A 15106-nucleotide genomic window follows, 5' to 3' on the forward strand; every position below is an offset into this window, starting at 1 on the left:
AAACTTCCGGGGTTTTCAAATCACTAATGGAGGCAAGTACTTCCCATCTTATCCTGATCTAGAATTCTTTGTTAACATTCCTCAAGCTGAACTTAGAGGGCTTTACCAATGAGGGAAACTTGGTGTTCATCATCGCCACGGATAACGCGTGATCATGGCTATGAATCTAGGAATCCCAGATAACCCCAAGTAGTTGGACGCATTTACTAAGACCCCGTAGAAGAGTGAGTAGAGTGTACATAAGCTTTGGAGAAGAAGTTTCCAAGGAATTGTGGGGTTAGCATCTTGAAACTCCAGCCTTCAATATGGGTAGATAATTAACCCCACATTTGGAACATCAAGTTCTCCCGAGATACACCTAAATTGTTTTTGAATACGCTTTCAGTATTGTTGAACTGCGGATATCCCTGCTTTAAGATACGAATGTAGGCTTTTGTGGGTTAGGATACTTCCATAACCACAAATACCTCATAGCGTGACTTGCAAGAACCTTCAATTCTCCATGACCTTTCTATTATCGAGAACACAAATTGACATAAAAATAAACCATTTTTGCAGGTCTTGATTGAGCCTTACCTTAAGTGGTGCCTTAGGGATTGCTGTGGTTGAAACCTGCATATATTAGCAGGGCTACTTAACACACACGTGATGTGGTCATCGTTGTGACATCATTATCCTGGTGGCACTTATCAAGTAAGTTTATGAGTATCCGGTATTTCCCCGCATATTGTGGTAGAGATTGCACGAGAATACCCACCGTGCAACTGGATCTTGAACCCCGTTATCTCCTGCTGATTTCCGAATAGTGAATAGGCTACTTGGAGTCTTGTTGTGGACGAGGTAGCAACTTTTGTAAGGGTCCCCACCCCAAAAAAATGTCTGCAGACATTTCGTGGGGCTTTTCTCGCTTGTCTCACCTGCCATTTCCGTTTTTATTTTCTTGGAAAGGTATGCACCGCGTAACGTTGTATGCAAGAACTAGGCGCAAAGTAGGTGGCTACCCCACCTGCCTACAGGTGTTCCAGACTGACTGGTTGCTAAACAGATGTATAAAAGGCAAGAAAATTCCAATCTTCGTACAGAATCTATTCCAGCAACAATGAGTGCACCCAACAATCACGGAATAGGCGATGCCACAGCTCCAGCCCTGGCTCCTCCAGCTGCCGAGCTCAACCCACAACTTAGAGAAGATGGATTATTCGAACATTCTTCTTCCGCTTCCTCGCTCGCCGAGAAGAAGCCAAAAGATCCTTCCGACTTGGAGTCTAGCCACTCTCATCTGGCTGAAGCCGGCCAAGGGGAGCGTGGTAATATTTTGGCGCAATACTCGGAAAAACAGGTGATGCAGATGGGTAGAAACTATGCTTCCAAGCATGGATTGGACGCTGATTTGTTTGCTCGTGCTGCTGGACTTGCTAGAACTCCCCTGGAGTTCAACTCGATGCCTTTCTTGACGGAAGAAGAGAAGATTGACTTGAATTTGGAAGCCACCAAGAGATGGCACATTCCAAGCAAATTGATCGCTGTTATCGCATTAGGCTCAATGGCTGCAGCTGTGCAAGGTATGGATGAATCTGTTATCAACGGTGCTACCTTGTTTTATCCGCGTGCCTTTGGTCTCGAAAATAAAGATAAATGGACCAAGCGGGAACGTAATTTGATTGAAGGGTTGGTCAATGGTGCGCCATATCTTTGCTGCTCAGTTATCGCATGTTGGACCAGTGACCTTTGGAACAGGCACTTGGGTCGTAAATGGACCATTTTCTGGACTTGTTTCATCTCTGCTGTCACTTGTATCTGGTCTGGGTTTGTCAACAACTGGTGGCATTTATTCATTGCCAGATTCTTCCTTGGATTCGGTATTGGTGTGAAGTCTGCTACAGTTCCAGCATACGCTGCTGAATGTACTCCTCCACACATAAGAGGTTCATTGGTCATGTTGTGGCAATTTTTCACTGCGGTGGGAATTATGTTTGGCTATGTTGCTTGTTTAGCATTTTACTATGTGCCAAAGAAGAGTTTTGGGACGGGTTTGAATTGGAGATTAATGTTAGGGTCTGCATGTATCCCAGCAATTATTGTCTTGTTCCAAGTTCCATTTGTTCCAGAATCTCCAAGATGGCTAATGGCCAAGGGAAGACATCTAGAAGCCTTCGAATCATTGTGTTTGTTGCGTAAGTCAAGAATGAGCGCTGCGAGAGATGCCTTCTACCAATACGTTTTGTTACAAGAAGAAAGTTCCTATGATGCTCCTACTTGGAAGAGAATGATTGAAATGTTTACAGTCAGAAGAAATAGAAACGGTGCTCTTGGTGCTTGGATTGTCATGTTCATGCAGCAGTTCTGTGGTATCAATGTGATTGCATACTACTCTTCTTCTATTTTCATTGAATCCGGATTCACCGAAATCTCAGCATTACTTGCTTCCTGGGGATTTGGAATGATTAACTTCACGTTTGCCATTCCAGCTTTCCTCACCATCGACAAATACGGTAGAAGGTTTTTGTTATTGACTACATTTCCACTCATGGCTATTTTCTTATTAATTGCTGGATTCGGTTTCTTGATCAACCAACATGCTGACCCGAAGGGAAGGTTGGGTATGATTGTGTTCGGAATCTACGTTTTCTCGTGTATCTACTCGTCAGGTGAAGGACCAGTTCCTTTTACTTATTCAGCTGAGGCTTTCCCATTATACATCAGAGATTTGGGTATGTCTTTTGCAACGGCTACATGTTGGTTTTTCAATTTCATCTTGGCCTTTTCGTGGCCCGAGATGATGCAAGCATTTACCCCCACCGGTGCTTTCGGTTGGTATGCTGCGTGGAACGTTATTGGCTTCTTCATGGTGTTATGGTTCTTACCAGAGACTAAAGGTCTCACTTTGGAAGAATTAGACGATGTCTTCTCCATTCCTGCTATGACGCATGCTAGGTATCAAACTGTCGAGTTGTGGCATGATATCCAGAGAGTTGTGTTCCGTCGTAAGATCCCAAAGCAACCACCATTACACCAACACCATAGAATGGCAATCACGAACCCTGAGTGGAATGAGAAGACCGAAGTCTCTCATATCGAATAAATATGTTTACTTCATCCCATCACTGTGTGGTGGTAGATCAACTGGTTGATAACTAGCTTTAATTAAATTCAATGTATACTTCTAATCATACGAAATTGTAACTATATTGGAAGATGAACCAGTAAGTGTCTGCTGAATAAGATTGCTGTCTGAGTGAACAATGTAAGGTGTGTGACATTTGACAGTGACACTATGCCCCGCCGATGACAAAGACAAAATTCTTGGCTTACACTACCAAAGTAGCACGAGTCTGTTACACTAACACCGAGTTTAACTTCTGAAGCTACTCACAACAATAAGCAAGTCATGAATGTGATTCGGCTGCTCGGATTTTACTGGGAGGCGCGCCTTAGGAGGTTGCAGACAAAAAGTTAAGGGGTGATGATCCCAAAAACAATAAGAGTTGGCCCAGACATTTTTTTGCTCTCAATCTCCGAATCCAAATTAGGTGCGCGGAAGTATGGGGTTTGTCATAATTAAGCTTTTGGATATGAGCCTACCAGCAAACATACAAGCGCAATATGCAAAAAATGTCTTAAGCCCTAGTTTTGGAATAATCAGGATTATGGTTTGGGAAATTGATTACTGTATTTCTCCGTGTATTCACCCCGACAAGATAGTACTGGCACGAGTCATCCAAAACCTAGTAAGTCTATTTCCCTTGTGGGGTATTGAGGGGCACTTGTCCATTTGCCGAGTGGCACCGGATAATTGTCCTATAGATTCCAAGCAGGTACAGTGAGGAGAAAAACACCATGTTTAAGCCGGCCCAGAATTATCATACATTGTTGGGTGAGACATCTAGATGGGTTGTGCCTTTTCCGATATCCTTCCTTCTACTGTTCCCCACATATGTCTTTTCTTGAGTACGGCATATCGATGACTCGAGAGATTACAATAATATCCAAAAGGTGCTCATGTAGGCTCAGCCGTTTCGCAAGAATAGTACGAAGCGCTTCAGTGCTTGACGAAGCAATTAAGGCATTCCTGCAAATTGTGCTCCTAATACGAACCTTCTGTTGCAGTAGTGTAGCTCTTTCTGAAACCAGGTTTACCACAAACTGGAATCAAGATTAAAGATTATTCGAGCCACAAACAATTGAACCGGTAAAATGGTTCTCGCTTACTACTGTAGGGCATTTTTTCAGTGACACGGCTTGCACGTCTGGCTAGTTCTATTGTGCTCACTGGCATTTGTTTGTATGCCAAAAGTTATCAACCGCGTTCTTATCTCAAAAGCCAAATCTGGATGATTTTATCTTGCAGCTGACGAGGATAAATGATCGCCTAGTAACAGTGGATACTGTTTAATACTAAAGGAATTTAAATTTTCAACTGTTTTAAGCTAGTCAGATAATGTCTATCTGGAAGACAATAGGTGCGATTTCAATGCTGGCTAAGTATCACCCACACAAGATCCCAGTAACAGGATTGAGACTATATCTGCATGTTTATCATAGCCACAGGATCCCGAGGCATACAAGCCACTCTTCCTAGCCACGCGAAGAGAAGGCAACTTGAAACTTGCGATGAATGCGATGATTTCGCGTCAAGTTCGTGGTTGCATATACCTTATCTGTGTGGAGCGCGACTCGTCTACCAACCACAAAATATGTCAAGATAAGACAAACATCATCACGGTTATATATCAAGAGAATTGCACACAGAATGGAGTATTTACAACGAGAGCTCAGAATTTTGAGTATGATACTCTTCGGATCAGCTCAATTGAATGGTAATCGTGCTTTCCAGCAGGAGAAATTACCAGTTTTGGCAGTCATGAAGCAGGAAGAAGGGGATGCAGATGAGCCAGTTTTGACTAAGAAGTCCAGAACCAGAGGTATCATTAATGCTCTCTTTGTTTACTTGGCAATTATAACTGCTGTTCTTCTTCTAAGATACGGGCGAGTCCCTGAATCAGTAACGAAAAGGGATTTGCGTGTTCCGAAATCTTTTGGTACCAAGTACTCTCAACGTTTAGGATCACATTTTCATTTTGCTGACACAGGTATTAGATTGGGAGCTGAAGTACAGGGGGCACTCAGCTTTAAGCTGCCCCAAGTCACTAGCCAAGGACATCCAGCGAGCGAAATCTTCACTGTCTCTGATCCAGAAGTTGTTCGACCCTCTTACGGTTTTTCCCTTTATTCCACCCAATTGATGAACCACACTTTTGGAAATTCATACGGTCATCCCTTTGTCACCAAGTTTTCTCCTCCTGCAAACTTGAAATTCAACAAAGTGGTAGTGACTCTTGAGACTTCTGTGAGTTTTGTCCAATACGACCGTTTGGCTCATTTATATGTTGCTGGTAACGAAGTTTGGAGAACTTCAACGATTGAGCCTGGAGGTAGACCAAATCCTTCTTTCTCGATATTTCAAAAGGATATTTCGGACTTTGCAAACTTGTTTAATCAGGAAAGTGAGATTATCTTCCAATTAGATAATGTGATAGATAAGAATATTCAAGGGGCTTTTCAAACAATATTGAATATTGATTTTTATTATGACCCCCATCAAGTCACTGAATTTACTGGTGATTACAAGATATTTTCAACAAATAAACCAGCAGATCTGATTTATCCCTTGATAGAACTGAGCCCACCCGTCACTACAATTGAAGACGTATTGACCATCCAATTGCCAAAAGTCTTTGACAACTCTACCAGATTGATTCTTCGGATCTTTTCCTCTGGGAACGGGGATGAAGAATTTTGGTATACAGGGGTTCTTGATGAGAATACACAAATGTTTGGCCAGTCATGGGGTGGCCATGGACCTGTGAGAATTCTCAATGTATTCTTTAACGGTCAGAAGATTTCAACTTTTGCTCCGGAACCAATTCTATTTACAGGAGGAGTTTCCCCAGCTTTGTGGAGACCAGTTGTATGTACTGATGCATTTGACCTTCCTGCTTACGACGTGGATATAACGGGGCTTTTACCTTACTTGTGGGAATCTTCCTCGCAAACTAGTAGGGAATTACAGATTCAGATTAGCAATGGTATAGGTGAGATAGGCAGAGCACAATCAACATCAGTTGGTAATGGTTGGATTACTACTGCAAGCTTATTAGCCTACGAAAACAATGAGGTTACCTATGTGAATGGAACTATAGATACATCAGATCATAATCAACACGGAACAGTCTTTGCTACAAGTCCCAGTTCCCGGTATGTTCAAATCATCAGCACTTCTTTCTATGCCCTAGTTCAAAGTACTTTGTCATTTTCCTTGAAGAATGGCAAAACCGTCAAGATATTTACCAATCTTTTCAGCAAGTCTGGGACATACAACATACAAGGCATTTACAATGATGGTAATCTACAAAATATGACACATTACGGAAGAACATTTACCTCTTTCTCGATATCAGATGAAGTAAAAAACCAAGTCTATGAGCTTAATTCTACTTTTCTGTATCCACTAGTGTTGGATACTTCTGCTTCTCCGAACCCTGATAACTCTACCAATTATATTGTGGAACTTAATCATGTCAAGGAAAAGACCTTGGAGGTAAATTCTGAGAAAGTCTATGAACTAATCACAGGTCAATCGGGGCATTCCAACCTGGTCTTCTCTACAAGTCGGAATTATGGATATGCTTCGGGAAACACCAACTACACGCTAAACGTTAATGAAGACTTTGATAGCTTCAAGTTCGACAGGCTGGTCGTCACTGTCAATAACACAGTTGTATCCGATGACAGCTCAAGAGGGGCATTTTCACCCTTCAGTATTAGGAATGGCCAATCCCTTTTGAATCGTGATAACTTTTTGGGTCAAATTTTCAGTACTGTCAATGAGACATTGTCTTCAACCGATAATTTAGCACAAATAGCCAAGAGTTATTTCCAGGAGTTCACGGCATGGAATTGGTGATGTAGGTGCTAGATGTTTTTTTATTACTTTTAATTCAATAAAGGCTTGTTCTTCTAGTGAACACAACACTCCAACTCCAACTCCAATCTTGGGGTTTGCTACACCACAAGGTCCATGGGCACAATTCAATCTACAGCTTTACAGGTGCTAAGTGTCAACTCTAATCGGGTGCCTATCAAACAATATATAAGCCTAAATCCACGGAATAAAGTCAGTAATGGTCTCTAGGCTATTGTTACCACACTACTGTAGAATCCACATTTCGTCTACTGTCGGATCACCCCAGTGGGGTTCTTCTCGCACACAAGAAGGAGCCACACTCTGGAAGTGCCATTTTCTGGCGTCGTCATTGTGCATTGTGAAGTCCCTCCACCACAATTTGCCTGGCGGCTCGCAAGTGGGGGCATGCAGTCTCCGCAATTCGAAATACTCCGAACGCTGACAAATACTTTATTTCAATTTCCGATGTGTCAATTTATCAATTGAGGCATTGAATAGCCAATTGGTGCTACCGTTGAGGATAGACGTATCTACAGAGTCTGATACGATGGGAAGCCAATCCCACAGCGGAATGCTAGCTTCTGTGCTGGCAAATGCTGCTCAGGGGCTGAAATTAGGTAGGCCACCTGTCAATACGCTAATCTTTTGTAGGAAATAATATCGATTACTCAGATCGAAAATATGGGGGAAATTTTGCCCGTCCGAGTATTAGAGCCAAAGTGCTTGCTTTCTCGACAACGGGGGGGGTGGTGGATCTCCCCCACATTTGGGGCATAATTGGAGCAGAGTGAACTCTAATTATTTGCTTGTACTGCACAGTTTGGGGCAGTGGTGGTGGTGGCAGAGCCAGCGTTGTGTGGTGGGCGTGCACTCATAATTTGTATCCGCCAATCACGTCACATTGCAACATTCTGGGAACGGTAGAGTCGAACTTGGAGCTCGGTTATGAGCCTATTTATAAGCCATTTCTACTCCGAGTGGGAACTATTTAATACTTTTGATCTGCTTCATAAAGTCTGCAAGCAATTGCATCTACATGTCTGCCCACAAGTACGTATCAGGCCGAGCTGACGGACCAATTGGAATTACCCAACTAGCTCCTCCAACCTGGCACTTTCTTCCCCAAGCTAACTAACAACCAGATCTTCCACCACCTTCAAGCTCTCCACCGGAGCCTCCATTCCTGCCGTCGGATTGGGGACCTGGCAATCGTCTCAAAGCGAAGTCTACGATGCCGTTCTTGCGGCCCTCAAGACTGGCTACAGACACATCGACACTGCCTATGCCTACTTAAACGAAGAGGCCGTTGGCAAAGCCATCAAGGACTCCGGAATCCCAAGAGAAGAGATCTTTGTTACCACCAAGTTGGCTTCGATCCAGCAGCTCGACCCAGTCAGCGCATTGAACGACTCGTTGAAGCGTTTGGACTTGGACTACGTGGACTTGTACTTGATCCATTGGCCTGTCGCCTTGAATCCCAACAACAAGAGCCATCCATTGATCCCAACATTGCCCAATGGGGACCGTGATGTGCTTCATGACTTCGACTTTATCGATTCGTACAAGGTTTTGCAAGAATTGGCCCAACAAGGCAAGACCAAGGCCATTGGTGTCTCCAACTTCTCCATCAAGAACTTGACCAGATTGCTCGAGCATCCCTCGACCAAGATTAAGCCTGTGGTAAACCAGGTCGAGCTTCACCCTTACTTGCCCCAAAACGAGTTACTTGAGTTCACCAAGAAGCACGACATCCTCTTGGAAGCGTACTCTCCTTTGGGGTCCACCAACTCTCCCCTTTTGACTGATGAAACTATCGTCAAGATTGCAGAGAACCATAACGTTTCACCAGCCACTATCTTGATCAGTTGGGCAGTCTGGAGAGGCACGGTTGTGTTGCCAAAGTCTGTGACTCCCTCGAGAATTGAGAGCAACTTCCTCATCGTCGACTTGACCAGTGAGGAAGGAAAGCAATTGGACAACATCCACAAGGAAAAGGGAATCAAGAGATTAATCAATCCTAGCTGGAATAATATTGATGTTTTCGCAGAAGATTAGATGTGCAATCCTGGCGATTGATATAGTTACTTCTATTTTATAGAATAATAGTGTGACTTTATACTCCATTGTAGCAGTCCTTGATGATAATTAATGCTGTAACTAACTATATGGTGTTGGCAATATGGTAGCATTATTATAAGTGGAGAAGTTTAAGCTTTGGGACCATCTTATTTTATACATTTCTCGCTTAATCTGCATGCATTCACCAAGAAGCATAAATTTTTTGTCAGTTTGCAGGAATAAATATGTCAAGCTAAATATCCATACGGTCCATTTCTGCATTAAAGAGAGCAGGTATCGTGATTGATTTGTTTTGATCTTTATTGTAAGCTCCATGCTTTCTACTCTTGACAATCGAAATTTCCCAATATTCAAATTCAAGATTTCTCCAATACCGCCAAAATAAGAAGATGTGTGGTATCGATGATGGAGTTGTATGTGAAGAGGCAACAGCTTCCCATGAAATGGTAGAGCTGATTAAAAATCACAGGCCAAAAGGCACAGGCTTGAATTCTTCAGTTTGCTTCGAAGAAAAATATGTGTATGCATTTGTCTAGTCGAAGAGTGAGAGAACTGCACCACCATCACTTCAGGACCCCTCTTTTCAATGTGGTCCTATCCATTTCAATCTAAAGGTAAACATTCCACTTGTGGTGTGTAGTCACACTTGACACGGTAAGTGAAACATGCAAGAATCTCAATCAACACCTCTAGTGAAATACTCTGTAAATCCTCTACAGCAAACACACACTGAGCGCCTGACCATGCTCCAGCCTGACAAGGCAAACTTCCCCGGACTAGGGGAGTTCCTGCTTAGTAAGCACTTATGTAATCACAATCCCCTGGTCTGCCTGCTCCAGTCTCCCCCAATACTCCCAGAGCTGTCGTAGCCCAAAGCTCCGCACTCTACTACCTTTGCCGGTCCCTCCACCACCCCCCGCCGGCTCCAGCCCGGTTGCAGGTGGTTGCACGCGACATCCACCACCCCTCACCGGCCCACCGCCCCCGATTCGAGCACTCCACCACATCTCGGCTACAGGGGCAATGGGACGCGCGTCAGGTGTCAAGGCTGCGTTGTTAGCGCATTGTGGCCGGGATTGTGGCGGGCAAGGGTAATCTAGCCACCGGGAGCGGAGAAGTCACGTGACCGCTCTTATCGTCACTTATCGCAACCGCCCCTTAAAGTCTACCTCCTCTCCATCTTTCCTCCAGCGGTATGTCTTTGCAAGAAGGGCCTCACAATGCTCCTGGAGTCAATGATCAGCCAAAGCACTCCACGAGCACCTCGTCCCACGCGTCAGTGCTTGAGTCGCCCCACCCAACCACCAGTACGGCACTCCAGCCCTCAATCAACCCCTCCACAAACAGTCACGGTTCGTTCAAAAAGCTCCTCAATTCACACCTGTCCATCTACAACGCGTTGAACAACCCCGATCTCGACGTGTCACCCAACCTCAGCTACCAGAACACGGCACGATTCACGCCAGATCTCGATCCGCTGTTCCTGATCACTTCGTGGCAGTCTGTCAGCAACGAGTCGTTTGACCACTCACGAGTCCAGTCAGTCAATTCATACCAGAGCTCGCGATTCCAGACTCCGTCGCCTGCTGCCAACAAACCTGCGTCCATCTTGTCCATCACCACCGACGAGGATGCAAAGGAGTCCATCGTCATCGTACAGTCGCCAAAAACCGTGTCCAACGTGATGGTGTTTGAAACAGACGAAGAGGACGTGGAAGAAGTGGAAGAGTCCAAGAATCCGTCCTCATTCATCATGCCCAAAATGCTGCTCTCTGACACCCACAGGTCCTATGACAGCAATTTCCAAATCACCGTCATAAGCTCGTGTTCCTCCTACCAGAACGATTCTTCTCACTTGGTTGAGTCGATCGGGAGGAAATTGGATAATCGAGAAATCATCATCAAACACCTAGTGCTTGAGGGCCAGGGCCCGACATCATCCAAAGCCTTAAAAAAGCAGTACAACAGCGTGAAAAACTCAAGCCTCGTATTTATAATCAACGATGGCTCAAAAGTCTTGGTGGAGTTCTTATCTTCATTCCTCAAGAAGTACAGGAAAGAGGAAGAATGCGAGCAAAATTTGAAGCTAACTATTATTAATGTAATGACTTTTAATTACTTCATTACATTATTTGATCTAATCAATAGCATCAGGCCATATCAGATTTGGAAAACTTCCTCGTTGAAAAACGAGAAGTTACTTGATAAATTGAAAGACTTCGTCAAAGTTGAATTTAGCCAATCGGAGATTTTCCACGAAAACTTCAAGCAACTATTCAAGAAAAATAGGGAGTTTGGTATGAAATCAAACAATTTTGATTTGGCAAAATCAAGGATATCTCAAGCTAGGTCTAATTTGAATTTAGCTGGTACTAAATTCGAATTGGCTAACCTTTCAGGGGCAAGAATCGAAATTCCCGAAACAAAGGTAGATTATTTGAACTTATTGAATGATGATAGCATCTGCACAATGAAACCTTTGAACTTAAGTAAGTCAGATGCACTGAATCCTAGCACTTCAATTTACACCAATTTGATCTCTACTAAAAAGCCTGATTATAAATCTATTGAGAAGCAGATTAAGTCAGACTTAGAATCGTCCTATCAATTTAATGATCCATTGAAGATATCCAGCTCTAACATCAAGTTGTGCTATTCAATAATGAAGAAAATAGTAAGCACTAAGGATCAGAAGTTTGTTAGCCAGGACAACAAAAATCTTTGGTTTATCTTAAGCTTTGCTTTGGGAATAGGTTTGGGGTTTGGATTTACCAACGTTGCCGATTCGATTTTGGGCGTTGGTGTATTCATGCTCCACAATCTCAAAAGTGCCTTCGGGTACTTCGTGGAACAATGCTCAGTATTCTCGATTGATTCGAATACAACTGAGATATTGTCAAATGTCGCTCCAACTCAAGGAGGGCAAATGATTACAAGCTATGGTTATGCACCTCATAGTATACTTGACACTGTCATGAGTTCCATCGAGACTGTCAAGAGCTCGAAGTTCTTTGATGATATAGTTTACTACTTGAGGGATATCTCAAGAGGCTTAATTTTTACAGGGTCAATGGTGATTGGGGGATTTGAGAAATTGGTAGGATTAGTGCTAAATTGACTGGATAGTTTGGAAAGTGATAGGGTGGCGGCAGTATGTTATATGTGGGGTTTTTGATGGAAAGCCCACCAAGCATAGAGGGCGTCCATTCGGTTACATTTATTTCTCGGGTATGATACCTGAATTTCACAATTAGACTCAGGTATTATTAAATAGGTTTATCTTTTTAGCTAGGTTACGGTAATTGGAAGCAATAAATGAAAATTAATACATACAAGCGTAAGTCTATATACAAGGGGCGGGCACCTTCTCTTTGAAGCTTATGTAGGGACAGCTAACTCACCATAAAACTGACGTTTTCGTAGAAGTCTAGCATTGGATTCTCTCCCTTCTTTGTACGGGTACTTTCAACGTCGGCCCACAATTCCAAAAAGTCTCTGTGTGAGTCGACCTTGGCAATCTTTCCAGTAACTTGCTTGTATAAATCACTAGCCACGTCAAAGTCGGTTGGGAACATGATATCGAAGTAACCTTGGTAGCACATATATGTGCTGACATCCACCATTTTATCTTGCAATACTGTTTGGACCACAGGTGCGTTATAGTAGCCACCTATATTTTTGGGCAAGGAATGGAAATCGGAGCATACCAACGAGTGGTTGGGAAACTTGTGCTTTAAAATCTGGAAAAACTGCAACAATCTGGTAGGGATGAACTCTCCAGGAGTGAGGTTATCTTTGAAGGGCAAGAGTGAGTTTTGCCATCTTAACTTGGCTGACGAGTGGTGTAATGGGTGGATCAAGTCCTTGTCAGTTAAGAAAGGAATTGTGCTTTTCAAGGTGTTAACTCTTCCGTGTAATGTGCTGGCACTTCCTAGCACAGGAAATTCTCCATTTTCACGTAACTGCAAAAACGCATTGGAGTAGTAGCTCAATTGGGGAGTGAAGAATTCATAGAAATCGCCATGTTGGTCAACCAACACCTGTCCTTCATGTGGCTCTCCGGTCACGTTGTCGTATCTTATGAGGTCGTGGGCAAAGTTATCAAACACCTCTAAAGCAATAAAGAAACAGGGTTCTTCGACAACCCTGTCCCATTCAAAGATCGACTTGTTAACAATTTCCAATTTGGAGGTGTCCAATCCGTGCTGTATCAACTTCGACTTCATTGCACTTTCCAATTGTTTTTCAGCCAATTGGGACGAGATTTCTATAATTTTATACTGGGTACGATTGTACACGTCAGGTTGATGCTTCTTGATATAATCCAAGATGTTGCACATCAAAGTTCCGTTACCTCCACCCATTTCGTAAATGATCAAATCCTGATATGGGTATGCTCCGTTGAGTTTGTAGTTCACAAGCAAGTATCTTGCAAGAGCTTCACCGTAGTAGGGCTGGAACAATTCTGTCGGCGTATGCCACAATTGTAAGGATCTTCTAGATTTTGGTTTTGGATCATTCAATGCTTCTTCCATCTGGAGACTATGGGCTCTCTGGGCGAGCTTGGAGGTGGTAGTTGCCACTGCCGTATCCAATTTATTTGGAGCTGCGACCGGAAGGGCGGACTGCTTCTTGAATAACGATTTCAGCACTGGTTTGGAGAGGGCTTTGGTTTTTGGCGATTTCTTGAGCAGTGTTGGCTCTTTTTTGGGCTCCACGCCCTCTCCACGCAAGTCATCGTACTTTCTATACGCCTGTTGCCAGCTGTCCATAAAGTCGTCAATGTCGTTGATATTGTTGTAGTCGAAAGGCTTTTCTGGATGGAAGATTTCGACTTCTTTTGAGAAGTATCCGTAGTGGGGATTGTACAAACTGTCTTCAATGAAATCTGATGCCAACATCTTCACCTTCTTGGGACGGTATTTCGAACGAGCCAACTTGGACGATGTGGTGCTTGGGTACTCATTGTACACCTGTTGAGGCGACTTGTCACCAAATGGATAGTTAGTGGAGTATCTGTATATGAATTTAATTAGATTGAAGCCTTCCTCCCCAGATGTTTTTTGCAACGGATGTGTGGTTGGTGCTTCTGCCTTTATGTTTGCTGTATCCACAAGACGTGTCCTTTCATTTGCAGCTGATACTTTGAATGCATAGGTGTCGGGACGAACCGAGTATTCGTGGTGGAACGGCTCGTCATTGGATGAATTTTTGAGTTTTTTGATGGCATCTTTTTGGTTGAAGAGGGACCGACGGAACTGCCGAGAGGTTCGCCCTGCTTGGGGCGGAACTGAACGAATCGGAAGCATTGGTGGGGACGTTTTGTTGGCGATGCACTTTTGTGGGAGGGCTGATTACGTAAGCGATGACTAAGTCCAACTCTGGCCAACGCTGGAATATGGTACGTCTAGCGAGCTGGAGATGCTCTGGAATCATGAGTGGCATTGCATTCGTATCTATACACAAGCAAAGTCGTTTTTGTGTGCCGTTTGAGCACGCAGTCCTGTGGTGCTGAGTTTGGGAGGGCCGTACCCCTACAAAAATGCCAATCTGCACCCTCCAGGCACCCACTGGCCTGTTAGTAGTCCCCCCTTTCTGGGGACTGGTGGCACATTCCACAAATCACAGTAGTTGGAGCTATTCTCCTTAGTGGTGCACATCTCACTAATGGAAACAGATCTATTGAAACAACTCGTCCTCCTTTCCGTCAAACTCATCCATGCATTCTATAATAGTCTTGATATTGTCTATCACATTGCTCACAGCCACCCTGATCACTCTGTCGCTGACTCCAGAAAAGGCACATGTCAAGGTGTTCGAGTCATGAGAGTATTTGACGTTGAGTTCGTTGACCTTCAAAATCGGATCTGGCGACAATGTCTTGCAGGCGATTTCGGCCTGTCTTGCGGACTCGAACGGTATGCTGAGGTTGAGGGTGTAGGGCAAGGAAGTAGCCATGGTGGTGGTGGCTACGAGAAGCAGAGAGATGAACTTTGGATAAGTGTATTGGGCGGGGCACGCCCCAGTATGCGGAAGGCAGATTAAGAAGGTGATTGTAGAACT

At 43.8% G+C, this 15106-nt stretch overlaps 6 protein-coding genes across 6 annotated transcripts; 4 read left to right on the forward strand and 2 right to left on the reverse strand.

Annotated features, from left to right (window-relative positions):
* The first annotated feature begins 613 nt into the window (after nucleotides 1-613).
* On the forward strand, nucleotides 614-3283 carry CANTADRAFT_27107 (sugar porter family MFS transporter). Its single transcript, XM_020207995.1, has one exon. It carries the CDS (start codon nucleotides 1100-1102, stop codon nucleotides 3080-3082), a length of 1983 nt encoding a protein of 660 aa, XP_020062303.1. The 5' UTR covers nucleotides 614-1099; the 3' UTR covers nucleotides 3083-3283.
* Nucleotides 3284-4647: 1364 nt separating this feature from the next.
* Nucleotides 4648-7307, forward strand: PNG2 (Png2p). Its single transcript, XM_020207996.1, has one exon. It carries the CDS (start codon nucleotides 4751-4753, stop codon nucleotides 6962-6964), a length of 2214 nt encoding a protein of 737 aa, XP_020062304.1. The 5' UTR covers nucleotides 4648-4750; the 3' UTR covers nucleotides 6965-7307.
* A 693-nt stretch (nucleotides 7308-8000) lies between these two features.
* On the forward strand, nucleotides 8001-9034 carry CANTADRAFT_339916 (aldo/keto reductase; the record flags this gene model as incomplete). The annotated part of the gene is made up of 2 exons (XM_020208563.1): nucleotides 8001-8014; nucleotides 8107-9034. The coding sequence occupies 2 exons, from the start codon at nucleotides 8001-8003 to the stop codon at nucleotides 9017-9019; spliced, it is 927 nt and encodes a 308-aa protein (XP_020062305.1). The 3' UTR covers nucleotides 9020-9034.
* A 1092-nt stretch (nucleotides 9035-10126) lies between these two features.
* Nucleotides 10127-12373, forward strand: CANTADRAFT_27111 (uncharacterized protein). The gene has a single exon (XM_020207997.1). The coding sequence runs from the start codon at nucleotides 10239-10241 to the stop codon at nucleotides 12159-12161; it is 1923 nt and encodes a 640-aa protein (XP_020062306.1). The 5' UTR covers nucleotides 10127-10238; the 3' UTR covers nucleotides 12162-12373.
* Nucleotides 12348-14352, reverse strand: CANTADRAFT_69998 (uncharacterized protein; the record flags this gene model as incomplete). Its single annotated transcript, XM_020211033.1, has 2 exons — nucleotides 12348-13694; nucleotides 13773-14352. The coding sequence occupies 2 exons, from the start codon at nucleotides 14350-14352 to the stop codon at nucleotides 12436-12438; spliced, it is 1839 nt and encodes a 612-aa protein (XP_020062307.1). The 3' UTR covers nucleotides 12348-12435.
* A 370-nt stretch (nucleotides 14353-14722) lies between these two features.
* Nucleotides 14723-15001, reverse strand: CANTADRAFT_55818 (chromatin DNA-binding EKC/KEOPS complex subunit; the record flags this gene model as incomplete). The annotated part of the gene is made up of 1 exon (XM_020210496.1): nucleotides 14723-15001. One exon carries the CDS (start codon nucleotides 14999-15001, stop codon nucleotides 14723-14725), a length of 279 nt encoding a protein of 92 aa, XP_020062308.1.
* Between the last annotated feature and the right edge of the window lie 105 nt (nucleotides 15002-15106).

This window comes from Suhomyces tanzawaensis (assembly GCF_001661415.1).
Source record: "Suhomyces tanzawaensis NRRL Y-17324 unplaced genomic scaffold CANTAscaffold_7, whole genome shotgun sequence".
Classification (NCBI taxonomy): Eukaryota; Fungi; Ascomycota; class Pichiomycetes; order Serinales; family Debaryomycetaceae; genus Suhomyces; species Suhomyces tanzawaensis.

Coding starts and splice junctions, on each gene's coding strand:
- CANTADRAFT_27107 (XM_020207995.1), top strand. CDS start 1,100: ATGAGTGCACCCAACAATCACGGAATAGGCGATGCCACAGCTCCAGCC.
- PNG2 (XM_020207996.1), top strand. CDS start 4,751: ATGGAGTATTTACAACGAGAGCTCAGAATTTTGAGTATGATACTCTTC.
- CANTADRAFT_27111 (XM_020207997.1), top strand. CDS start 10,239: ATGTCTTTGCAAGAAGGGCCTCACAATGCTCCTGGAGTCAATGATCAG.